Source organism: Furipterus horrens, unplaced genomic scaffold, assembly GCF_987537825.1.
Source record: "Furipterus horrens unplaced genomic scaffold, mFurHor1.1.pri manual_scaffold_12, whole genome shotgun sequence".
Lineage (NCBI taxonomy): Eukaryota > Metazoa > Chordata > Mammalia > Chiroptera > Furipteridae > Furipterus > Furipterus horrens.
In genome coordinates, this window is record NW_028327182.1 from 50,508,051 (window position 1) to 50,534,833 (window position 26,783).

General features: G+C 37.2%; 1 protein-coding gene across 2 annotated transcripts in view; it reads left to right on the plus strand.

The window, feature by feature from the left end:
• The window catches only part of FNDC3A (fibronectin type III domain containing 3A), a 244,613-nt gene that overhangs the window by 103,700 nt on the left and 114,130 nt on the right, over positions 1–26,783 (plus strand). For both annotated transcript variants that reach the window (XM_090258101.1, XM_090258102.1), the window contains exon 3: positions 583–658. In XM_090258101.1, coding sequence (XP_090114227.1) covers positions 583–658 — 76 coding nt within the window. The remainder of the gene's footprint in view (positions 1–582; positions 659–26,783) is intronic.

The window sequence follows — 26,783 nt, forward strand, 5'->3', positions numbered from 1 at the left end:
TATAATATTAAGCTGGAAAAACATACAGAATTGGAGATCTTATATGTGTGTTTAAAAAGAAAAATTAGGTCTATGCATAGAGAACAATACTAAGATATTTATCAGAATGTTAACAATGTTTATCTTAGGATAGAAGGACTTTAGATTTTTTTCCAGTTTTCTGTTTTTCAAATGTTTAAATATAATTTGAAAAGTCATACTAATTCAAATGTGCTCTACCTATAAATGCATACTATATTTAAAAAAAAAATAATACTTGCAAACTGATCGACTAAGCCTAGGCGACCCAAATATTCTGTGGTTTGACTCCAACTTTGTTTCAAAGTGATGTTTATTGAATTTCCAATAAAAGTTAGTCACTATTTTTTTTTAATTCCCTTACTTTTGGCTTAACTCTTACCTCCAGAAAAGTTAATTAATACTTTTTAAACTAATGTATAAAATATGTAGTCCCCATTTTTCTTCCCAGTTCAATAGGGTTAAGTAGCTCACATCTACTCTCTTACTGGCAGCATTTAATATCTTGTTAGACTAATTTGCTCTACCTTTGTTTTGATTAATACTTTTTCCCCTCATTTTAAGGTTATTCTGGTACAAGTTAACCCCGGGGAAGCATTTACAATAAGAAGAGAAGATGGACAGTTTCAGTGCATTACGGGTAAGAATGGTAATTTATTACTGTTTGAGACAAACAAAAAACTTATGATACATAAAAGTATATATGCTTCTGGCTTCCTTCTTTCTTTTTCACTACCACCACACCAAAGCAAACGCTGAATACTTTATGTATGGCTTAAGTATTGCAGTAGCATCCTAATTAGTTTCTTTGCCCTGGTTTCTTGATTAATCTTACTGTAATTTATTGTTTATGTCATTTCCCTGCTCAAAAATCTTCAGTGAATCAGTTCAGGTACCTCAGTCTTTTTAAAAGATCACTTCCTCTTTTAGACTTCTGTTCCCACTTTGCCTTCAATACGGTTTTACTTATAGCTTGTTAAATTAACTTATTCACTGTCTCTTGAACCTCTCTTGTACTTAATATATATTCTTTTTTTTCAATGTTTTATTGATTATGCTGTTACAGTTGTCCCAATTTCTTTTCCCTCTGCTCCCCTCCACCCAGTGGCCCCCCTCCCTCCAGTTGTCCCCCCCTTTTAGTCCAGTTCATTGGTTGTGCATATAGTTCTTCTCAACCTCTTCCTGTCTACTCCATTCCCTCCTACTATGCTTCTTAATTCCTATACCATCTCCCTCCCTTTCTCCCTTCCCCCTCCCTGCTGACCTCCCCCCAGTATGTTCCCCATACCTATAGTTGTTTTTCCACTCTCGTTGCCTACTTAGTTTGCCTTTGTTTCAATTCCCTAGCTTCTGTTGTTTGGTGTTGTGATGAAGTTTTCATTTTAATGTTCATAGCTTTGATCCTCCTTCTTCTAAACCAGTGCCTTTAACGTCTCATATAATAGTGGTTTGGATCTAATGAACTCCTTCAGTTTTGCTTTGTCCTGGAAGCATTTTCTCTGCCCTTCTATTCTGAATGACAGCTTGCTGGATAGAGTAATAGTGGCTGTATGTTTTTTACTTTTCATTACTTTGAATATTTCTTGCCAGTCCCTTCTTGCCTGCAGAGTCTCCTTTGAGAAATCAGCTAATAGTCTAATTGGGACCCCTTTGTACATAATTCTTCTCTTCTCTCTTGCTGCTTTTAAGATTCTCTCTTTATCCTTAATTTTTGACATTTTGATTATAGTGTGTCTTGGTGTGGTTCTCCCTGGGTCCAGTTTTTCTGGAACTCTCTGTGCTTCCTGGACCCGTAAGTCTATTTCCTACCCCAAGTTAGGGAAGTCTGCTTCATTATTTTTTCACATAATTTTTCAATTTCTAGTTTTTCTTCTTCGCCCTCTGGCAATCCTGTTATTCGAATATTCATTCGCTTATAGTTGTCCCATAGTTTCTGAGTCTCTCCTCACTTTCCTTACTTTTTGTTTCCTCTTTCTGCACTGGTTGACTGTTTGTTCCTTCCCTATGTTCCGATTTGTTGATTTGATCTCTGGTTTTTATTTCCTCACCACTTGTCCTGTATGTGTTTTCGTTCATTTCAGTATGACTAGCTTTCATTCCTTCCCTGTCTTGTTCCAAATCTTGTTAATTCTGTAAGCCACCTTATGACTTTAGCTCTGAACTGAGCCTCAGATTTCCTATTTGGTCATCTGTCAGGTCGTGTAGTTTTGCTTCCTGGGCAGGCTATAAGGGGGCAGAGCCCCGTGCACTCATCACTACCCGGTGACCCGCGGCTGCGATCAGTGAAAAGGTGCTTTGTGTGGGGGTGGGGGTCCAAGATGGATTCGTGCCGTTACTCTCCACTGAGAGATCGGTATCCGTCCCCCGCCCTCTGGGCCTCACCTTCTGAGGCAATGGGGGGGCTGCCTTTCCCAGCGTTGGAATCGCGAGCTGCGGGGTCTCGACTGCAGCCGGAATTGCTCCTCTAGTGTTTCTCGCAGTCCCTCTGCTATCCCCACTGCCACCACAAACAGCTCCATGGTTTCTCGCCCCTCCTACCTGTCCAGACGAGCACCACTGGTTTATAACTTCATATGCTGGGCTTCCATGTAGTTTTATTTTCTGGAATTTCTGGTTATCTTTGGTTTTGAGGTAGTTGTATTCCTACTTAGTTGTAGAGGGAGACACCGAGCGTGTCAGTCTAAGCCTCCATCTTGGCCGGAAGTCTATATATTCTTATCTAGAATTCATCCATATCACCATTACCCCTCAGCCTATTCAAATGCTACCAGCGATGCAAGACTGAGATCAGATCTGATCTTTAAAAGGTTTTTTGTATAATTTTTAGTGAGTGTTCCCTCCACATTACTCTCTAACCACCCCAAACACACACATGTGACAAACAAAAATGTCTCCAGATATCAGTAAATGTTTCCTGGGGGGCAAAATCACCTCCAGTTGAAAACAACCACCCTATGTGAAAACAAGAGCAATAAAAAGGTCACTGGTAAGCCCTGGCTGCTGGCCAGCCAAGTGTCGCTGGTTCAATTCCCTGCCAGGGCACATGACTAGGTTGCACGTCAGGTCCCCAGTTGGGGGCGCGAGTGAGAGGCAACCACACAGTGATGTTTCTCTCCCTCTCTTTCTCCTTTCCCCTCTCTCTAAAAATAAAATAAACAAACAATTATTTTTTTAAAAAAGGTCACTGGCTTTGTAATTAGAGAACCTGAGTTTAAATGTCAGCTCTGTCACTTAAATGTGTTACCAACTTTCATATGTTATTTAACCTCTATCAGGTACATTTCTTATCAGTAAAATTTTCATACTTGTGATCATAGTACACCACATAGAATAATTGTGAGGGTTAACTAATGTGCATGTAAAGCACTCTAAACCAGACCTCGAACATATAAGGCACTCAATAAATGGTGATGTTGGGTGCTGTGGTGTTAATTGTTTAATAGAAAGTTACCCCCATCTCCTGTGAGACCCTGTAATACCAATTATTATGCCATTCATATAGCAAGTAACTATGGTCTTTTTAGAACATTCCTTCTAGTTATAGTTTTCAAAGCCATTTAAATATTTTGTCTTTAACTTGGAATGTTTATTTGATCTCTTTAGATTTTAAGCACTTTGAGAGCAGGTACTATTTCTTACATTTCTTTGTATACCCTTTAGTTATTGGCCTTCCACATGTTGAGTACCTAAATAACAGTGTTGCTTTCATTTGAAAAGAGCACATTAGAAGTAGGGTTTCCATATGCTTTATCATCCAACCCTGCATACTTCTGAGAATGAAAGAGACCGTAGCAATTACTCTCTAAGACAACTAGTGTCAGCCAGGATTGTCCCAGGCAAACCAGGACTAATGGTACCTCCCATTTTACCTGGTCTGTCTACTTGATTTAATCCAAGAAGACCTAACTTTCTCTAGAAAGGCAATTAGCTCAGTAATGAAAATTAGCCTGCCATCTAAACCTTACATGTCTTAGAGTTCACACTTTCTCTAAGTTAATTTAAATCTTTTGTGTGGCAAATAAGGCAACTTCAAAATAGGAAGGGTCCACATATTTTGAGCTTAAAAGAAATCATGTAGTAGATTTTTATGCAATATAATAAACTTAACCTGTCTTTACTTGGCAATTAGGTTTACATAAAAATTATTTTTAAACTGGGTACCTCTTAGAATGTAAGTTTCTAAGACAACACTCACCTTAGGTTTGTTTGTGCATCTCTTTTCAAATTGTTTTCAATAAATATTGTTTATGATGGAACCATTTAAACTAATATAACATTGGTCTTTTCAAATGCATCTACAAATGAGGATACTATACGCATTGCTATTTTAGTTGACTTAAAATACAAAGACTGCTAACTGCAGTTGGATAAACAGACTGATTTTTAAATAGCTTATATTTTAAAAGTCAGCTGTAACTACAAGTTTTAAATCTCCTTTGGCACTTATCCCTTCAGTCAGGATCAAAAAAGCCTATCTAATTTGTAATGTGCCTCTAGTACTAACAGTGTCCTAATAATAGTAGAAACTGCCTAACATGTGAAGATATTTTTAAGCAGTAAAAAAGGGAGACTCCTCTCTCTATATGACCAATTGTAAGAGTGGAAACTTTGTTTTAAAATTAGGAGGAAAAGGTTTTTAAAACACAGGGAAGAATAAGGGGAACCAGACAGGAAATAAAAGGCTCTTCTTTCTTTGTTTTTCTTAGTCCAATATTAAAATATGGGATATACGTGGAAAGAGTAGTGGTGAATGAGGGATTACGGTTTAAGTCTTTGTAAAGACCAGTGTGTCTTTGCGCCAAGTAAGAAAAGAAGATAGGATGAGAAAAGTCTATAACTGCTAGAGCTCCTCTTCTTTCTTTTTCTTCCCCTTTGCTGTCACTAGTTTCTATCACATGGCAGTCTTCCTGAACTAGTTCTGGAACTAGGTGAAAAAAGTAAGAGTAGAAGTGGAGGCAGCAGATAACAAAGAGAAAGTTTTAAGGGAGGAAAATAATATGTTAGTGAAGCTAAGAGAAAAATGGACCCTACAGCCCTCACAGCCACTATACTAATTAAAAAAAAACCCTAGTGAAACCTAAAGAATTGCCCTGGCCTCTTTGCTCTGTTGACTGGAGCATCATCTTGTACACCAGAAAGGTTGCAGGTTTGTTCCCAGTCAGGGCATATAACCTTCACTGGTTGGGGCACATGCAGGAGGCAATCGATTGATGTTTCTCTCTCACATCAAAGTCCCCCCCCGCCCCCCCCCCCAAAAAAAGAAAAAAATCAATAAACATATCCTTGGGTAAGGATTAAAAAAAAAAGAATTGAGGTAAATCCAGTATAAAATAAGCATTTGAATTAAAGACTTCTTTTTATTTTTTATTTTTAAATTATATCTTATTATGCTATTACAGTTGTCCTGATTTTTTCCACCTTTGCCCCCCCTCCACTCAACACACCCTACTCTTTCAGACAATCCCCTCACCATTTCCATGTCCATGGGTCATTCATATCAGTTCTTTGGCTACTCCATTTCCTATACTGTACTGTACTTCTCCATGGCTATTCTGTAACTGCCTGTTTGTACTTCTTAATCCCCTCGTCTGTTCACCCATTCTCCCATAACCCCCTACCATCTAGCAACCATTGAAGTGCTCTCTGTATCCATGATTCTGTCTCTGTTCTTCTTGTTTGCTTAGTTTGATTTTTAGATTCAGTTGGTGATAAGTACTTTTTGCCATTTTGTTGTTCATAGTTTTGATCTTCTTTTTCTTAAATAAGTCCCTTTAACATTTCATATAATAATGGTTTGGTAATGAACTCCTTTAGTTTTTTTCTTATCTGGGAAGCTCTTTGTCTGCCTTTTGATTCTAAATGATATCTTTACTGGGTTGAGCAATCTTGGCTCTAGATTCTTGCTTTTCATGACTTTGAATATTTCTTCCCAATCTCTGACAGTCTTATTGGAACTCCTTTGTCGGTAACTTAAGTTCTTTTCTCTAGCTGCTTTTAAGATTCTCTCTTCATCTTTAACCTTTGGCATTTGATTTATGATGTATCTTGGAGTGGACCTCTTTGCATGCATCTTGTTTGGGATGCTCTGTGCTTCCTGGACTTGTATGTCTATATTTCCTTCACCAAATTAGGGAAATTTTCTTTAATTATTTTTTCAAATGGATTTCCAATTTCTTGCTCTTTCTCTTCTTCTTCTGGCACCCCTATGATGCAAATGTTGACCTCTTGAATTTGTCCCAGAGGCTGCTTATACTATCCTCGTTTTTTTGGATACTTTTTTCTTCTTGTTGTTCTGATTGGTTGTTTTTTGCTTCCTTATGTTCCAAATCATTGATTTGATTCTCGACTTCATCCACTCTACTATTGTTTCCCTGTAAATTGTTCATTTCAGTTAGTGTATCCTTTGTTTCTGACTGGATCTTTTTTATGCTGTTTAGGTCCTCATTGAGTTCCTTGAGCATCCTTATAACCAGTGTTTTGAATTCTGCATCTGATAGATTGCTTGCCTCCATTTAGTTTAGTTCTTTTTCTGGAGTTTTGATTTGTTCTTTCATTTGGGCCATGTTTCTTTGTCTCCTTGTTTGGCAGCCTCCCTGTGTTCATTTTTATATATTAGGTAGAGCTGCTTTGACTTTGTGTCTTGGTAGTATGGCCTAATGTAGTACATGTCCTGTAGGGTCCAGTAGCACAGCCTCCCCTATCACCCAAGCTGGGTACTCAAGGTGCACCCTTTGTATGGGCTGAGTACACCCTCCTCTTGTAGTAGAGACTTCGTTGCTGTTGGAAGGTCAGTGGGAGGGATATACCCAGGACAGTCAGCTGCAAGGATTGGCTGTGACCACCTATCACTAACCTCTGCCCTCTGTGGAGGGTCAGCTGTGCGGGAGGAGGGTGGTGGTGCTCTGATGTGGTTGGTAGCTGTCCAATGGGTGCGTTGCCCTGGGGTTTCCCAGGTGGTACAGGTCAAGGTCAGCCCCCACCTGTGTTTTGCCCAGGACAACCCTGTCTGAGCTCTAAAGCAATCTGAGATGGCTACTTGTGCTGGGCTTGGAGATTCCTAGGTGAAGCCACATTATAAATCTAAGCTGGTTGCTGCTAGTGCCACGTCTGGGGCTCACTGAGGCCAGCTATTGCTTGTATAATAGGATATAGGAAGTCGTGAAGCATGAGTCAAGACTAGTGATTAATATGGAAAAGCACCTGTGATGGGCCAGTAAGTTGGGTGGGGTGGAGTCTCTGAGGATCTCCAAGGCCAGTCAAACAGTGTTAGCTAGGTTGATAGAGTCTGATATGGCACCAGCTTGCCCCCTATGTATGGATACAGTTTAGAAAAGGGACAATGGCCTCTCCTCACCTTGATGCCAGACAGTTCAGTTCCTCCCTGTAAATTACTGGTGCCTTTCAAGCTGCTACTCTGGTGCTCAAGCTCAGAAGATGTGAGTCTGAATAGGTGAGTTCATGTATGGGTTCTCTAAGAAGAACTGCTTGCGGCTCCAGCAGTTTCTTCTGCTGACTCAATCCCCACTGTTTTTTGCAGCCAGAAGTTATGGAGACTTATCTTCCTGGCACTGGAACCCTGGCTTGAGGGGCCTGGTGTGGGGCTGGGATTCCTTGGTCCTGAGATATCTCTCCCGAATTTTTATCCACCACATGTGGATGTGGGACCAGCCCATTCCGCATTTACGCCCCTCTTCCCAGTCTCAATGGATGTGGTTTCTTAATTCCATAATTGTCAGACTTACATTCAGCTTGATTTCTGACAGTTTTAGTGATGGTTGTTCTATGTTTTGGTTGTAATTTTGATGTGATTGCGCGAAGAGGCAAGCCATGTCTGCCTATGCTGGCATCTTGACCTGAAGTCCGATTGTATGTCTTTTGATTAGAGAATAGAATCATGGATGTGAAAGAAAAACACTGATCACTTCCCTCCCGTACATGCCCCTACTGGGGATCAAACCCACAACCTAGGGATGTGCCCTGACCCAGAATCAAACCTACAGCCTTTTGGTGTATGGACAACACTCCAACCAACTGAGCCACCAGCCAGAGCTCGATATTTTATTCTTGACTGGTAATGTCTCTTTCAGCAGTTTGAATATTTGATTCCACTCTCTCCAGCTTGTAGGGTTTCTACTGAGAAATCTGATGATAATCTAATGGGATTTCCTTTATAGGTTACCATGTTCTTTTCCCTGGCTGTTTGAGAATTCTTTCTTTGTCATTTATTTTTGACAGTTTTAATATAATGCGCCTTGAGGAAGACTTTTTTGGATTGAGATCATTGGGTGTTCAATTTGGTTTTTGGACTCAAGGGTCAAGCTCTTTTATACGTATGGGAAATTCTCATCAATTATTTGTTTGAATAGGCTCTCTGTTCCCTTCTTTTTCTGGTATCTCCCATTCTTATATTGCTCTTTCTGTTGGAGTCAGATAATTCTCTTAGAGTCTTTCTTTCTTTTCTTTTTTTAAATTCTCAATTCTCTCTTCTTCCATCTGGTCAACTCTGTTTCCTGAGTTTGCTAGTTCATTCTTCATATCTTTTATTGAGTTCTTCATATTCACACTTTCTATTTGATTAAAATTTACTCTTTAAAAGTGAATCAACATCTTTAAATAACGTTTTTTAAAGTTTCAGTCTCTTTGGTAAAGTATGTCTTTTGCTCACTGATTTTATTTCTGAGTTCATTAAACTGCTTATATTTTCTTGTATCTCATTGAGTTTTTTCAGAACTGCATTCTTCATTTCTCTGTCATCTAAATCACATGTTTCCATGTCTTTAAGTTTATTTTCTGGAGATTTTTTGTTTTCTTTCTGAGCTGCCTCATTACCTTGGTTATTCATGGTATTTGATGGATTCATTCTCTGCCTAGGCATCTATGAGAATGTGACCTGCTTTTTATTTTTAAGAGTGGCACTTATCGATTTGGTTGGCTGATAAGAAGTCTTTTGTTTTCCAGTAGGTGGGTTATGGTTTTTACTTTCTCTTGCACTGCTGGCTTCTTAGATCTATGCAGGGCAATGGAAAAATGCCTTCTATGTCCTGGGGAGGTGAGCATCTTTTTTGTGTGTGTGATCAAGTTGCCATAGTCTCAGGGTACCACCTCCATGGGGAAATGTGGGGAGTGACGGGGTTCTGGGCCTGTGAAATCTCTGTGCTGCCCCCTGCAACCACATCTGCCAGCAGTGTAGCCACAATGGGTGGGAACAAAATGAGTTGTGAAAGGCCAGCTCTGGTGCATTTGTGGCTTTGTTCTCCCAGTAATGGCAACTGCCAGATCTCAGGTGCCTCAGCATGAGCCTGCTGATGCTTAGGGGAAAAAATGCTTCTGACCTTTTCGTTCTGAGTGTTGCAGATAATATGTTCCGTACCCTGGTACTCACCGCTACAGCTTCTTCTGGGGCCCACTGCTTGCTCTGGAGGGTGAGGGGAAGTTGCCTGGCTCCATGGCTTTGTTCTTCTGTCTGGCAGTGACAGCCACCAGACAACCAGGGCTGTACCTCTTTACTCTGCCTCTGCCCAGGTCACTGGATTCAGCAGCAGCAGGTAAGGACTACTCAGGCAGGGACACCTACCTCACAGAATCTCTCTGCTCCTTCCAGCTGCAAGGGAGTGCAGATAGCAACCTGATTCCCCCTCTCTCCAGAGAACCACAGTGAGCTCTGGGCTGTTTCCATGACACACATCTCTTCTCTTCTCCTTTCCCTCCTTTCCACTTGCTTGGACTGCCCACATACAGATTTCTCAGAAGTGTTAGTGTGTTGAGCAGGGAATCCATTGTTGAATTATAACTGTTCAGATTGTAACTTCAAGGGGAGAGGCCAGGGGAACCTTTCATGCTACCATTCCTCTGGGACTTGAATCTTGATGGCTGGGTATTTGATTACACATTATTAAGACTATCAACAGAATTGGCCCTCTTGTAATAAGGAAAAATATGACTTTGAATGAATATATGTGCATGAAAAGTAATTTGGCACATTTCCTTCAAGTGCCTTACCCTATGTGGTAGGATTACAGGAATTTTTTTCCTCTTTATACTTTCTGTATAATTTGATAATTTGGACAAGTATTAATTGATTAAATAATCATTTAAATGATGTTTTCACCCCTTTTAAATTTTGTCCAGTTTTATTTTATAAAATGTATAAATTCTTTTTCTTTAAAACTGATATCCTGAGCTCATTAAGGAAAATGGTGAACCATACAATCTATTTTGGTGCAAATAAGTGGATTTTTTTAACTACTAAAAACTAAAAACTGGGACATATCAAGCTTGTAAGTACATGATAATAATTTGACAATTTTTGAAAATCAAGGGGGTGGGAAAAGTATGTAAATTTGATATCATAATATTGAACTGGCTTTTTAAAATTCTGACATTAAGAAGGACAGTTAAGAAACCCAAGGCAAAAAACAAATTAAAAGTTGAGGATTTTGTCAACCCCCAAAAAGTATCAGTGTAAGCGAGGCTGTGTTATAGAAGATGTATTTGTTTGGACTCTCTCTGTTTAACCAAACCATTCTGTGAAGGAATACTAGGGGAAGAGACCCTTATTTACTACAAACCTACTTTGTGCTTTGCATGTTTTCCTAACCCTATGTAAGAGTGTCTAGAAAAACCACTTTCCTTACTAAAAATGAAAATCAGATTCTCTAAAGTAAACTTCAGTATAAGGATTTCCTAGTGAGAAGGGCAACTGAATTAGAAATACAGAAATCTGTCATGCTTTTTAGCCTTGTAGTTACTGCAGTTATAATTTTGAACTAAGGGAAGTGCTAGTTAAGCATTCTAACCTAAACATAAACCTTTCTATTTTTTTTACCAAAAGCGTAACTGGGATAAGGCAAAAGCCAGTATATAAAGTTATAAAGAGACAACTAAGAATTTACATAAACTGATTTACATGCCTTTGTACCATCTGTAGAGATTGTCCAGGAAACAGAAAAAAATCTTTCCCTATATGGCACCACATTAGATATAATTTTTAGTACACATATAGAGATGGAAACAATCAGTCTTTTTCCAAGTTATCTAGGATTCATCTTCACAATTCTCATTTTTCTCTCTCAGGCAATCAATAGTAGGCATAATTTCATTTCTTAGAAAGACTCTTCTTATACATACAACTATAACTTGTGCCCCCTATTGTGGTTATAGTGGTATATTAATACACATTCAGTGGTGGTAAAAGATTTTCTTGCAGGTATGTATTAATTTATCTAATTCTCCAGAGGTTAAATAATTTTAACATAGGACTCTGGTCTCAAAACCTTAAAAATGTTGATTTATTTTTAAAGAGTAAATTTTAATCAAATCTTGTTTCCATTTTTTATGGATCAAGTTATCTGTCTTTGATATCCATTTTATTACATAAAACACTTTTGGAAAATCTTATTGTTACAATGAAAGATCATCATATTTTGATATTTTAGCATTAATTTTAGTTTTAATATGTAGAAATTTCTCACCCATTTGTACTCAGTCTCCCATGTTCAGGTGCTTGACAGAACACAGAAAACACAACTTAAAAGCCTGCTCATTTCCTGGAGAGAGAATTTGCTTTAAATTTCTCCCTGTCCTGACGGACAACTTATTCTTGAAAGCCATTTGAAAGATATAGACGTCCTCACAACCTAGTAGAGGAGACAGGAAAATATCCACAGTTAAAATACAGTGAGTAATATGTGCTATGATGGAATTAGGTATGCTCAGATATATGAGGAGACCAGAGGACATATACCTAATCCAGCTTGATGCTTAAAGAAATAGAAATTAGCCAGGAAGGAAAAAAAATAGAGAAATATCTTAGTCAGAAAGAATAGCATATGCAAATGTATAACACAGAAATTAGAGGAGGATGAAAAGCTATGATTAAAGAGATAGATTGGAGACCAGAATACGTGAAGGAGTATCTGAAAATAAGACTAAAAATGGAAACACAGACTATGTTACTAATACCTTTTTATGACATGCTAGAGATTTCAGATTTTATCCTGAGAGGTATGGGGAGCCACTAAGGGATTTTAAGCAGGGAAGTAACTAAAACAAAGTGATATTGATGAGACTTGAGGGCTAAATGTGAATAACAAATTTTACAGTCAGTTGACCAGAAACATAAGTGACAATGCCTTTTACTATGCTAAAAATATATAGAAGAAGAAAAGAACGTTTGGGAAGAATGGAAATGATGAATTTATTTCTGAGCATGTTAGTTTCAAATTACCTTTTGGTTTTAAGCACTTAGTTGTAAGAAAGGTTTGAAATGTGTATTAGTCAGGATTCTTTAGAGAAACAGAACCCCAGGATATACAGAGATATATGAGAGGGAATTTATTATGGGAATTAGCTCTTTGGAGAGCCAGGAAAGCTGGTGTAATTCAGTCCAAATCCGAAGGCTTGAGAATTGGTAGGCTGATAGTAGCCCCAATCTGAGCCTGAAAGTCTGAGAACCAGGAATGCTAATGTCCAAGGGCAAGAGAAGATAGATGTCTCAGCTCAAGCAAAGAAAGCAAATTTGCCTTTCCTCAGCCTTTTTGTTGTATTCAGACCTACATTATCAGAATTAGAGGATGCCCACACACACTGGGGAGGGCCATCTGCTTCACTCAGCTCACAAATTCAAATGCTTATCTCTTCTAGAAACATCCTCACAGACACACCCAGATATAATGTTTTACCAGCTGTTTGGGCATCTCTTGGCTCAGTCAAATTGACACATAAAATTAACCATCACAGAACAGAAATAGTGAACTTGTCAGTATGTAACTTGAAGTCATGAGTTTGATTGTGTTCTTCAAGAAGAGTATGCAAAATAAGAAGAAAAAGAAGATTGAAGTTGGAGGCATGAGAGACATGTAACATTTAAAAGATGGGTAAAAGAAGATGAGTGAATAAGATAACATGTAGAGAAACATACAAATCTCTTTAATCCATTTCCTTTAAGGCTTGACCATTATAACAGCTACTGTAGGATTGTTAATAAGTATTATAGGAGGGAAAAAGGCCAATAAGTTTGAGGTGTTAAGAAGAAAACAAAAGAAACTTATCTGTGGTGTAGACCTTATCAATGTCTTTAACATGCTAATATTCATAATGAATTTTCAAGAAGTGGTTGTTGTTTGCAGCATGCTCTAAATTCTTTTGAAGATGGAAATTTTTGTTAGAGGCACCTTATGAAACCAGATTTTATAAACACATTTTTCAGAAACACTGTCTTTGAGTGTTTGTAACTTTCAGGTTTCAATTTCTAATGTTTTCTTGTTTGTTTTGTTGGTTTTTGTTCTCACTTTTTTTATTGTTCTATTACAGTTGTCCCATTTTTCCCCAATGCTCTTCCATGTCCTGCCCACCTCCCCCCTCTCTCTCACTCAGTCCCCATATTGTCTGTGTCGTGGATCATTTATACTAGTTCCTTGACTAGACCCTTCCCCTTTGTTCCCCTTCTCCCCCTCCTTCCTCCCCACTGGTCACTGTCAGTCTGTTCCTTGTTTCCATGCCTCTGGTTCTATTTTGCTCCTTTGTTTTGTTCATTAGGTTCCTGTATTAAGTGAGACCATATGGTATTTGTCTTTCGCTGCCTGGCTTATTTTACTAATCATAATACTCTCCAGTTTCATCCATGGTGTCGCAAAATCAGCTTATAACATTTTGATACAAATTTCCAGTGCCACCCCAACTCACCCACTTAGCATCCAAGGAATATATATATATATATATATTTTTCTTCTTTTCCCCCCTTGGGAGAAAGCGGAGGAGGGGAACAATATAAAGAAAGTAAAAGAAAAAGAAATAGGAATATTTGTAGCTTATCACAAAGATCTAACTTCTTCAATGTATGAAGAGTCTTTGCTAATCAAGTAGGAAAATAAGGTCTAGGAACAGACAGTTCACAGAAAAGGAAAAATAAATGGCTCTTAAATATTTAATATAGATGTTTAACTTTACTGATAAAAATATGCAAACTGAACTACACCAAGATGCTGTTTTTCACCTTTCGTGTTGGCAAATAACAAGAGGTTTGAACTAGTGGAGGTATGTTGATGAGAATGTATATTAGTACAAACTCTGCGATTTGGTAATGGTAAAAATATAAATTCTCTTTGATACAGCATTTCTTCTAGTAATTTATCCTACAGATATACTAACACATCTGTGAAATGATGTTTATACAAAGATATTCGTTGCAGTGTAGTATGTAATAGCAAAAGGTTGAAAATAACTTGACTATCAAAAGAGGAATAATTCAGTAAATTATGGTACATTGTTAACAGTGGAATGCTTTGTAGCCATTTATAGATTGAAGTAGCTCTGTATGAACAATATAGAAAGTTCTCTAAGCTATATTATTAAGATGCAGAAGAGTATGTAGTATACCAACATTCGTATTTTTTAAGTATACGCATAATTGCTTTTATATGCATACAATATCTCTGAAAAGATTTATAAGAAACAAAAAATGGATACTTTTGGGAGGGAAGCTGTATAGGTGGGGACAAGGTTGAAAATGAAGACCCCCAAACCTGCCATGTAAGTATCTCCAAAATATTTAATAGTCACAGGCAAAGAGCCTGGGAAAAGCCCTGTCTCCTTCCTTTCTCTGCTTAATCTTATTATAAATTATCTACATAAATAATACTCTGTTGCCCAGTCTGGTAATGTTTGAACCTGAAGTCGATGGGAGGGAAATGAGGCCTCTATTTCTTTCTTTGCCTTTTGTGGAGGTTTTTTCCTAACTTTTTGCAGTCTTTAGCATGCCAACAAACAGTTTTTATTCTCTCTTTTTCCATTTAAGACCATGTTAGCTGGTAGGGAATTGCTCTGAGGAAGTTGGAATGAAAAGGGTAAAACGGGAAAACAGCAGATGCTCAAAATATACAAATCACAATAGAGGAAAAATAAGACCTTATAGTCTAGTCTTCCCCTAATGAAAGTTGAATAAGTATAGAAATGTTTTCAGTTGTGAAATAGCATTTGGTTTTTACCATAGAAAATCTAGATTTAAGGAGTACCCCTTAAAAAGAAATATGAAGACAACTCAACACTTGGTAATTTTTATGTTTTTCAAATCTTTCTTTTAGATGATTAACAGTTTAAAAAGCAAATGAACTTAGGTTTGTTCATTGAACTTAGGTTTGTGGCAGGCGTAGGGCGGAGTATTTGCTTTTCCTTTTTTTTTTTTTTACCAGTTTCTCATAAGAAACCAACTAGTTGAGGAAACATGAAAGCAAGTGCCTGAGAGCATGGGAAAGGGTCCTTTCAAGTTTCAAGTTAGTCTGATTGTCTAATTAATGATGATACAACAAAAGGTTATTAAAACACCTCTAGCTGTCATTCTCCTGGGAAGAGATAAAATAGAAGTAAAGGTAATGCTTTAAGCCTAGAAGCCCAGTTTCTTTTCAGAGGAACCTATAGCAGGATATGAACATTCTATGCCAAGCCTCCGGGGATAGGTTCTGTTCCTGTTACAAGAGAGGAAATCTCTAATTTCAGATAGGTATGTTTAATTCAGGGAGAAGATATTTTGAAACCTTATATATGGTTACTCATAATAAGCCATCTTCTCTAATTCATCTGTAACCATAGAAAGTCCATATTTTGATGTCAATAAAACAAATAGTAAAATCCCTCTCCCCACCACCCCAAAAAAAGTGACAATGGGAAAAAACTCTGAGATAGCAATAAATTGTGAGGCCACCCTGTAGTTCTCCAAATCTGTATCTAAAGGTTATTTGTCAAGCACATTATATAAAATGCTTAATTAATGGTGGCATATTCTGCAAAAGATTTGTCTAAAGAACCTGACTACAGTACCACTTTCTAGATAACTCATATGGCTAGTGGAACCTTAAGACATATTTTAAAAGGTCCAGACCTTAAACCACAGAAACTGTAAGGAAACTTAAAGATAAATATAGTCTGTTATGTGGGAATTCTATAATGAAAAATTTAAAAGCTTAGCTAATATATAAAAAGAACCTAGCACAACCCTTTTCAACATCAGCAGTGATAATTTAATGCACTCTGTACATGTTGGATGACTGTTCTGCCCTATGACTGTGGCCTTACTGTTTGATTCTGACAGGATTTGCGTCATTGATCCATATCACTTCCTGTGTGATGTCAGCATGTGGGTGTACAATTATTGAAACATGGTTAACCTAATGTGCTTCAATAAATCCCAAACACTGTTTCCTACTAGAATAACAAAGAATGATTCATCATGGTTCACATTAGACTTATACTAAAAATAATGGTGTTCACAAGTTGCTGTATGCATGCACATTAATATCACAGCCTTTATAGCTTTCTAAACAAAAGCACTAAAAATACTTTTTGTTTAGAAACAGGTGCTTGGTGAACACATCTCCTACTTCGTTTTTTTATCTACATACATAGTTTAGCTTTGTGCTAAAGTAGATTCTAACCATAATATGAAGTCATTCTTCAAACTTTTTTAGTGTGCTTATTGCTGATACATCTAAATCCTTAGCCAATATAATTATAGAAATTTCAATTACCTGTACACAGAAAAATAAAATTGCCCATAATTCTGAATCATACTTAGGTTCCAGATAATCTAAGCAGTGAATAATGACCTTGATCTTTTGTCTTCCTTATGTATTTTCCTGTCTCATTCTGTTCTAAAATTATAATCACCAGTCTGTTAAATTCCTAGACTCAAAGCCCATAGTAATTGCCTGCCTCATGGGAATAAATGTCACCAAGTGTTTTGTAGCCTTAAAAATAAGCATTTCAATCTTAGTTTATGCCTATAATCTTGGTATATAACCAGTTTAACATTTGTCCCAGACTTTTCATTTTTAAACAGTATAATTAGTAGTTATGTTAAAATAAGCTGTGATGTATCTGGTCAACCATCATATTGTATTTCCAGCTTCTGCCATGGTCTCAGAATTCTAACTAAACAGGTTATTCATCTATTGTTTTTACTTTAACCTGTGATTAAATCATAAAGGCAATCAGAATAAACATTTCTCTTTTCCTGACCCTTGCCAGAAGCAAGTCACAGAGAGCAGTTAATGGACTTCCTAGTAAATAAGGCTAAGGACTACTAACTTTCAGTCTCCTGGAGAAGGTGGTGGCGGAAGTTCTGTGTGATGCTGCTGGTATCATCAGGCCTCCGGTTGGAGGGATAAGTGGGAACCATGTAGGTTAGGTGAATGTGAAATATTTGCAGTAAATAAAATCTAAATATTCCTGCGTTAGTCAGTAGCTCAGTTGGTTGGAGCATTGTCTCTGATGCAGTGAATGCAGCCGGGGATGCAGGTTTAATCCCTGGTCAGGGCACATGTAGGAGGCAACCAATGGATGTGTAAGTGGGTAGGACAACAGGTCGGTGTTTCTCTCTCTGTGTCTCTCTGTCTCTCACCCTACCCCCTTCCTCTCCCTCTACCCCTTCCTCTTGCTCTCTCTAAAAAATCAATAAATAATGTCTAAAAAAATATAGCCCTGGCTGCCATGACTCGGTTGGAGCATCATCTCATAGACCAAAGGATTGTAGGTTCAATTCTGTTCAGGGCACATACCCAGGTTGCAAGTTCAGTCTCCAGTTGAGGTACAGAGGAGAAGGCAGGCAATTGATGTCTCTCCTCTCTCTCTCTCTCTCTCTCTCTCTCTCTCTCTCTCTCTCTCTCTCTCTCTCTCTCTCTCTCTCCAGTTGAGGTACAGAGGAGAAGGCAGGCAATTGATGTCTCTCTCTCTCTCTCTCTCTCTCTCTCTCTCTCTCTCTCTCTCTCTCTCTCTCTCTCTCTCTCTCTCTCTCTCTCCTCTCTCTCTCCCTCTCTTTCTCCCTCTCTTTCTCCCTCTCTTTCCTTCTCTTCCCCTTTCTCCCTCTCCCCCTCTCCCCCTTCCTCTCTTCTAAGAACAATGGAAAAAAACAGTCCTTGGTTGAGGATAAAAAAAAAAAAAAATTTAATCTGAGTATTCCTACCATAGAATATATTTTTAAATAATCTGAATGGTTTTGTCATTTATTAAATAACTCTATAACTATTATTGGCAGTGCTTTTTTATTTTGCAATAAACCCTTTCAGCAACAATAAGCTAAAAGAATCAAAATTTGATGAAACAGGCAAAGAATCATAAATAAATCCAGTGAGTTTAGTTTGTCAAAATATTTGAAGGTACAGTATCAGTGAAAATATTTGGACTGAATATTTACACATTTCAGTAAGATTTAAAAGTAGACCTGAGACTATCCTTCACATAACACCTCAGAATCAGAGTATTTTAATGTAAATATTATAGTCCTAAATTAAAATATTATAGAAAAGCGTCAGTTGAAGGTATCCTCAGCCTCAAAATAATTAACCATAAAATACAACAGTTGCAGGCATTTTATGAAAAAAAAGAGTATTGAAAAAGAAAAATTTCAGTTAACTACCAGCGATATGTAATTCTAAACAGTATAGCTAACAAGTTGATTAATATACATGGATATGTACTAATAATAATCGTTTTGCTTATACTACTCTTTTGTATCAGATATTCAATATAAAGTTCATAAAATGCTCTTTATTTTTAAAAATATTTTAATAGAATTCCTTTTCATACTCCTCAATACAATAAAATTAACTTGTCAGTTAATGAAGTTAACCTCCTCTTGCTATTTTGAGATTTAAAATATCCTTTGTTTATAAAATGATGTGGTAATAGAGGATTGACTTCTTCTCTATGTCCTTCTAATTCGCCCTTCTGTCATTTTTATGTCATTACTTGCCCTAATTTAAAAAAAGAAAAGTCGCTAGAGTTTGTTTTGAAATGTTAATGACACCTAAATTCCAATACTTAGGAAATACTATATTAGAATATAGTTATCTATCTATATAGACTCCTAACTTCATCCACCTACCCTCGCCCCCCAGTCAATCTGAAATACTTGTATAGCTGATTTTAGGATAATCCTCATATTCGCTTCCTATTTTCATACATCATATAAAGTAAAACTTTTGTTTAATTGATACCTCCCTTAGTTTAAGATAAAGCAGAAAATTATAGCAAAGAAAATACTTTATTGCCAGATCTGCAGGGTGACTAAAGCCCTTAAGAGGTGAAAGAGGAAAACATGGGCAAGCCAATAAAAAAGACTTAATAGAAACAAAGTTTGATTTGTGCCCAAGAAACTTTTTGCTTCTCTTAGCTTCATAAATTATTTGCATATATCATTATCAGTTACTCCCTAGGAACAGATTTCATTAACATTTCCTTGGTCCTTGACTGTGAACATGTATCAGTTGTGCTCTAAGCTTTGAGTTTAGCAGTTATTAAGATGCTTATTCGGAACCTGTACCTAAATACTGCCACAGAATCAAGGGCACCGTCATGGTCTGAGTCAGTCTCTTGAAGGCTTGGGTAGATATTATTTATAGAGGAGTAGAAACGGGTCATATTTCACATCCCCATGCTTATACATTTTTATTTATTTATTTATTTATTTATTTTTGTGTTTTTCAATTACAGTTGTCTCATTTTTCCCCCATTGCTCTCCCCCACCCAGCCCACCCCTTCTCTCACAATTATATTCCTCCCCGTTGTCCATATCCATGAGTCATTTATACACGTTCCTTGATTAAACCCTTCCCTTACTTATCCCCTTTCTCTCCCTCCCCAGTCCCCCCTATTGACTGCAATTCTGCTCTTTGTCCTATTTAATTCGTTTGTTTGTGTTGTTCTTTAGTTTCCTGTATTAGATGATATATGGTATTTTTCTTTCTTTGCCTGGCTTATTTCACTAAACATAATTCTGTCTAGTTCCATCCATGTTATTGCAAATGGCAGGAGTTCCTTCTTTCTTTCTGCTACATAGTATTCCGTTGTGTAAATGTACCACAGTATTTTGATCCACTCATCTACAGATGGGCATTTAGGCTGTTTCCAGCACTTAGCTATTGTAAACAGTGCTGCTATGAACATAAGGGTGCATAACTTCTTTTGAATTAGTGTTTTACGATTTTTCAGGTATAATCCTAGCAGTGGAATCTCTGGTTCAAAAGGCAGTTCCATTTTTAGTTTTTTGAGGTAATTCCATACTGTTTTTCATAGTGGCTGCACCTGTCTGCATTCCCACCAACAGTGCAGTAGGGTTCCAGTTTCTCCACATCCTCACCAGCATTTGTTGTTTGTTGATTTTTTGATGATGGCCATTCTAACTGGTGTAAAATGGTATCTCATTGTGGTTTTTTTTGCATCTCCCTGATGGCTAATGATATTGAGCATTTTTTCATGTGTCTATGGACCTTCTGTATGTCCTCTTTGGAGAAGTGTTTGTTCAGGGCCTTTGCCCATTTTTTAATTGGGTTGTTTGTTTTCCTGACGTTGAGTCGTATAAGCTCTTTATATATTTTGGAGATCAGTCCCCTGTCTGTGATGTCATTGGCAAATATGTTTTCCCATATGGTTGGTTTCCTTTTCATCTTGCCGATGTTTTCTTTTGCTGAGCAGAAACTTTAGTTTGATGTAGTCCCAATTGTTTATTTTTTTCCTGTGTTTCTCTTGCCTTCTGAGATGTATCCGTGAAGATAGTTACGTGGGATATCTGAAATTTTCCTACCTATGTTTTCCTCTAGGACTCTTATGGTGTCATGACTTACATTTAAGTCTTTAATCCATCTTGAGTTTATTCTCGTGTGTGGTTTAAGTTGGTGGTCTCGTTTCATTTTTTTGCAAGTTCCTGTCCAGTTCTCCCAGCACCATTTGTTAAAGAGGCTCTTCTCACTCCATTTTATGTTCCTTCCTCCTTTATCAAATATTAGTTGACCATATAGACCTGGGCTTATTTCTGGGCTCTCTATTCTGTTCCACTGACCTATATGTCTGTTCTTATGCAAGTACCAGACTGTTTTGATTACAGTGGCTTTGTAGTATTGTTTGATATCTGGTGTTGTGATTCCTCCTGCTGTGTTCTTCTGTCTCAAGATTGCTTTTGCTATCCGGGTTCTTTTTTGGTTCCATATGAATTTTTGGAGTATTTGTTCTAGGTCTGAAATATGTCATTGGTATTTTAATAGGGATTGCATTGAATCTGTAAATTGCTTTGGGTAGTATGGCCATTTTGATGATGTTGATTCTTCCCATCCAAGAACATGGTATTTGCTTCCATTTATTTGTATCTTCCTTAATTTCTTTCTTCAATGTTATGTAATTTTCAGAGTACAGGTCTTTTATCTCTGGTTAAGTTTACTGCTAGGTATTTTATTTTTCTTGTTGCTATAGTAAATGGTATTTTTTTTTTTTTGTCTCTGTCTCTGCTATTTTATTGTTGGTATACAGAAATGCCTTAGGTTTCTGTATATTTATTTTGTACCCTGCTATTTTGCTAAATTCACTTACTATATCAAGTACTCTTTTAGTGGAGTTTATAGGGTTTTCTAGGTATACTATCATGTCATCTGCATATAATGATAGTTTTATTTCTTCTTTCCCAATTTGGATGCCTTTTATTTCTTTTTCTTGTCTGATTGCTGTGGCTAGAACTTCCAACACTATGTTGAATAGGAGTGGAGACAGTGGACAACCTTGTCTAGTTCCTGATTTCAGGTGGAACGCTTTCAGTTTTCCTCCACTGAGTATGATGTTGGCTTCAGGCTTCTCATATATAGCCTTAATTATGTTAAGGTATGCTCCTTCTATTCCCATTTTGCTGAGTGTTTTCATCATAAATGGGTGTTGTACTTTATCAAATGCTTTTTCTGCATCTATTGATATGATCGTGTGATTTTTGTCTTTCATTTTGTTTAGGTGATGTATTATATTTATTGATTTGCAAATATTAAACCATTCTTGCGTCCCTGGGATGAATCCCACTTGATCGTGGTGTATGATCTTTTTGATGTATTGCTGGATTCTGTTTGCCAATATTTTGTTGAGGATTTTAGCATCTATGTTCATCAGTGATATTGGCCTGTAGTTTTCTTTCTTTGTTGTGTTTTGGAATTAGGGTAACACTGGCTTCATAGAAAGAGTTTGGGACTTTTCCCTCTTCTTGGATTTTTTGGAATAGTTTGAGGAGGGTAGGACTTAGTTCTTTCCTAAATGTTTTGTAAAATTCGCCTGTGAAGCCATCCAGTCCAGGGCTTTTGTGTGCAGGGAGATTTTTGATTAGTGTTTCAATTTCCTTCTTTGTTATTGCTCTGTTGAGACTTTCTACTTCTTTTTGATTCAGTTTTGGAAGGTTATATGTTTCTAGAAATTTGTCCGTATCTTCTAGGCTGTCAAATTTCTTGTCATACAGTTGTTTGTAGTAATTTCTTACTATGGTTTGTATTTCTGAGGTATCAGTTGTGATTTCTCCTCTTTCATTTCTGATTTTGTTTATTTGGGTTTTCTCTCTTTTTTTCTTGATGAGCCTGGCTAGAGGCTTGTCAATTTTGTTTATTTTTTCGAAGAACCAGCTCCTAGTTTCGTTGATCTTTTGGATTCTTTAGTCTCTATGTCATTTAATTCTGCTCTGATCTTGATGATTTCGTTCCTTCTTCTTGCCCTAGTCTTTGTTGTTGTTGTTCTAGTTCTTGTAGCTTTATGGTTAGGTTTTTTATTTGAGCTTCTTCTATCCTTTTCAGATATGCCTGTATTGCTATGAATTTCCCTCTTAGGACTGCTTTTGCTGTGTCCCATAGGTTTTGGGCTGTTGTGTGTTTATTATCATTAGTTTCTAGAAATTTCTTGATTTCTTTTTTGATGTCATTGTTAACCGATTCATTATTTAATAGCATGTTACTTATTCTCCATGAGTTTGGGTGTCTTTAATTTTTTTCTCTGAGGTTCATTTTTAGTTTCAAGGCATTGTGGTCTGAAAAGATGCTTGATATGATTTCAATTTTCTTGAATTTGTTGAGGCTTGTTTTATGTCCTATCATGTGGTCTATCTTTGAAAATGTCCCATGTGCATTTGAAAAGAATGTATATTTTGCTTCTTTGGGGTGAAAAGTTCTATATATTCCAGTTAAGTCCGTGTGGTTTAGTGTGTGGTTCAATGCCTGTATATCCTTAGTGTTTCTTTGCTTGGATGATCTGTCTATTGTTGATAATGGAGTGTTGCAGTCCCCTATGATGAGTGTGTTGTTGTTAATATCCTTCTTCGTTATATCTTCTTGATGGATTGTTCTCTTAAGTATCATGAAATGTCTTCTTTGTCTCTTTTTATTGCCCTTGCTTTGAAATCCGTTTCGTCTGATATGAGTACTGCTACCCCAGCTTTTTATTCAGGTTCGTTTGCTTGGAATATTTTTTTATATCCCTTTACTTTGAGTCTATATAAATCTTTTGTTTTGAAGTGTGTTTCTTGTAGACAGCAAATATGTGGGTCCTGTTTTCTTATTCCTTCTGTTACCCTATGTCTTTTAATTGCCGCATTTAATCCATTTACATTTAAAGTTATTATTGACATGTATTTATTCATTTCCCTTTGTACCTCTGTTCCTCTCCTTTTTATTTCTTCTTTTTTCTTAGAACATTCCCTTTAGCATCTCTTGCAATGCTGGTTTGGTGGAGATGTATTCTTTTAATCTTCCTTTGTCTGGGAAACTCCTTATTTCACCTTCCATTTTGAATGAGAGCCTTGCTGGGTAGAGTGTTCTTGGTTGTAGGCCTTTGTTTTTTATTGCTTGAAATATTTTTGACCATTCCTTTCTGGCTTGTAGTGTTTCTGTTTAGAAATCGGTCGATAGCCTTATCGGAACTGCCTTTTATGTTACTTGCTGTTTTTCTCTTGCTGCTTTCAGGATTCTCTCTTTGTCTTTGAATGTTGCCATTTTAATTATGAAGTGCCTTGGAGTGGGTTTTTTGGGGTTCCTCTTCATTGGAACTGTCTGTCCTTCCTGAACTTGCATAACTTTTTCTCTCATCAGGTTCTGCTCTGTTCTTTATTATTTCCTTTCTTCTAACTTTGGGGCTTTGTTTGTTGTCCTTTCAAGTTCCTTTAAGTGCAAAGTTTAATTGCTTATTTGAGTTTTTTCTTTCTTTTTTAGATAGGCCTGTAGTGCTATGAATTTTTCTCTTAGAATTACTTTCCAAATGTCTCACAGTTTTTGGATGTTTGTGTCCTCTTTTTTATTTGTTTCAAGGTATGTTTTGATTTCTTGATCTTGTTGTTGATCCCTTCGTTATTTAATAACATGTTATTTAGCTTCCATGTCTTCAAGTGTTTTTCATTGTTTTTCTTGTGATTGATTTCTAGTTTCATAGCATTGTGGTCAGAGAAAATGCTTGATCTATCAGTCTTAAATTTATTGAGACTTGTTTTGTGTCCTAACATGTGGTCTATTCCTATAAAATATTCCATGTGCAATTGAAAAGTATGTACATTCTGGTGCTTTCGGTTGAAGTGCTCTGAAGATATCAATTAAATCAATTTAATCAAATTGTGTTGTTTAAGGCTGCTATCTCCTCGTTGATTTTCTGCCTGGAATATCTATCCATTAAAATCAATGGGGTGTTAAAATTCCTAACTATGACTGTATTTCTGTCAGTTTCTCCCTTTATGTCCATAAAGATTTGCTTCACATGTTTAGGTGTCCCTATGTTGCATGCGTAATGTTTACTATGGTTATATCTTCTGGTTGGATTGTTCCCTTTCTCATTATGTAGTGTCCTTCTTTGTCTCTTACTGTAGCCTTGGTTTTAAATTCTTTTTTTTTTTTGGATATAAGTACTGCTACCCAAGCTTTTTTTCCCTTTACATTTGCATGAAATATCTCCATCTTTACTTTTAATCTCTGTGTATCTTTTGATCTGAGATAGGTCTTTTGGAGGCAGCATATATATGGGTCTTGTTTTCTTATCCATTCAGCTACCCTGTGTCTTTTGGTTGGAGCATTTAAGCCACTTACATTTAAGGTGATTGTTGATAGATATGTGTTTAGTGACATTTTATTGTTAGACTGTTTTCATCTGTTTGTTCTTGTTGTTGTTATTGTTGTTCTTTTTCTTTTTTTGTCTTCTTAAAGCAAGCCTTTTAGTTATTTGTTGCAGTACTGGTTTGTTGTTAACAAACTCCTTTAGCTTTTTTTTTTGTCTGGAAAGTCCTTATTTCTCCTTAAATAATAGCCTTGCTGGGTAAAGTAGCCTTGGTTTGTAGGTCCTTGCTTTTCATGACCTTGAATATTTCATGCCACTCCCTTCTGGCCTAACATGTTTCTGTTGAATACTCACCTGACAGTCTTAATTGGTGGTTCGTTCTAGGTAACAACCTGCTTTTCTCTTGCAGCTTTTAGGATTCTCTCCTTATCTTTAAGCTTTGTTATTTTAATTATGATGGGTCTTGGTGTAGACCTCTTTGGGTTCATCTTGTTTGGGACTCTCTGAGCTTCTTGCACTTGTTTCTTTTTCCTTCACCAGATTAGGGAAGTTTTCAGTTATTATTTCTTCAAATACGTTTGCAACCCATTGCTCACTCTCTTCTCCTTCTGGAGATGTTCTGCTTCATGTTGTCCAAAATATTTCTTAAGCTTTCCTCATTTTTCAAAATTCTTTTTTCTTTCTACCACTCTGCCTGGGTGTTTTTTTCTACCTTGTCTTCCAAATCACTATTATGAACCTCTGCTTCATCTAACCTACACTTTATTCCTTCCAGTGTATCATTTATTTCAGATATTGCATTCTTTATATTTGACTGGCCCTTTTTTATGGTTTCTGTGTCTTTTTTCATGGTTTTTGAGTATCCTTTTAATCATTACTCTAAACTATCTGATAAATTGCTTGCCTCCATTTCATCTAGTTCTTCTAGAGAATTCTCTTGTTCTTTAATTTGGGGTCTGTTTCTTTGTCTTCCCATTTGGGCTGCCTCTTTGTGATTCCTGACTTAGTTGTTAAAGAATCAGTCATTACCTGATATACTGTTAAGCTAATCACACTGTTATCAGCAGCCAGTTTAAACTCCACAGGGTGGGGCAGAATAATTCATGTGGGCAGGGCTCCTGCTTCCAACTTCAGGCTGATGCCACTTGGAGTGCTCTGCCTGGGTTTAATGGCTCTTGCAGTATGGAGAATGACTTAGCACAGAGATCCTGACAGCTATTATTTGGTTGTCTCCCCCGGGCCACCAACCCCAGACTCTCTTCAAGCATCTCTAGTCTGCTCTGCCCTCCCTCTGCTGGAGCCCAGGATAAGTGACTGCAAACAAAATTTTGTGCATTGGCCCTTTAAGAGCTTCTCTGAGTCTCCAGCTGTCTCTCCCTGGTAGACAGAAACACTGCTGCTTTTTCCAGCTGGATGTTATTTGGATTCCTTTCAAGCTCTAGTGCTGTAGGCTGTGGAGCCCAGCTTGTGGTTTAGATCCCACACTTTTCAGGGTAACCCCTCATCCACTGAAATATTCCTCCGGATCTTCAGCTGCCCCCCAGCTAGCCCTCTCACATCCCTGCACTCCATATCAGTGTCATGGTGTACTGGCTTCTTCTGTCTGTCTGGTTATAGGGCTTCTCTCCAACTGGTGTTCAGTTGGTTATTCAGGATGCTTTCTCTACAATTAGTTGTAATTCCAGATTGGTCCTAGGAGGAGGTTAGTGTAACTACCACTTACTCCTCTGCCATCTTGGATCCCCCAGTGTGTACTTCTTAATACCTTCAACTTTTTCAACCAGTTCCCCAAGCCCCACCCCATCTGGCTACTATCAGTCTATTCTCTGTATCTGTGTGTCTGTTTCAGTTTTGTTTGCTTGTTTATTCTGTTCTTTAAATTTCACATACAAGTGAATCCTATGGTATTTGTCTTTTTCTGACTGACTTATTTCGCTAAGCATAATACC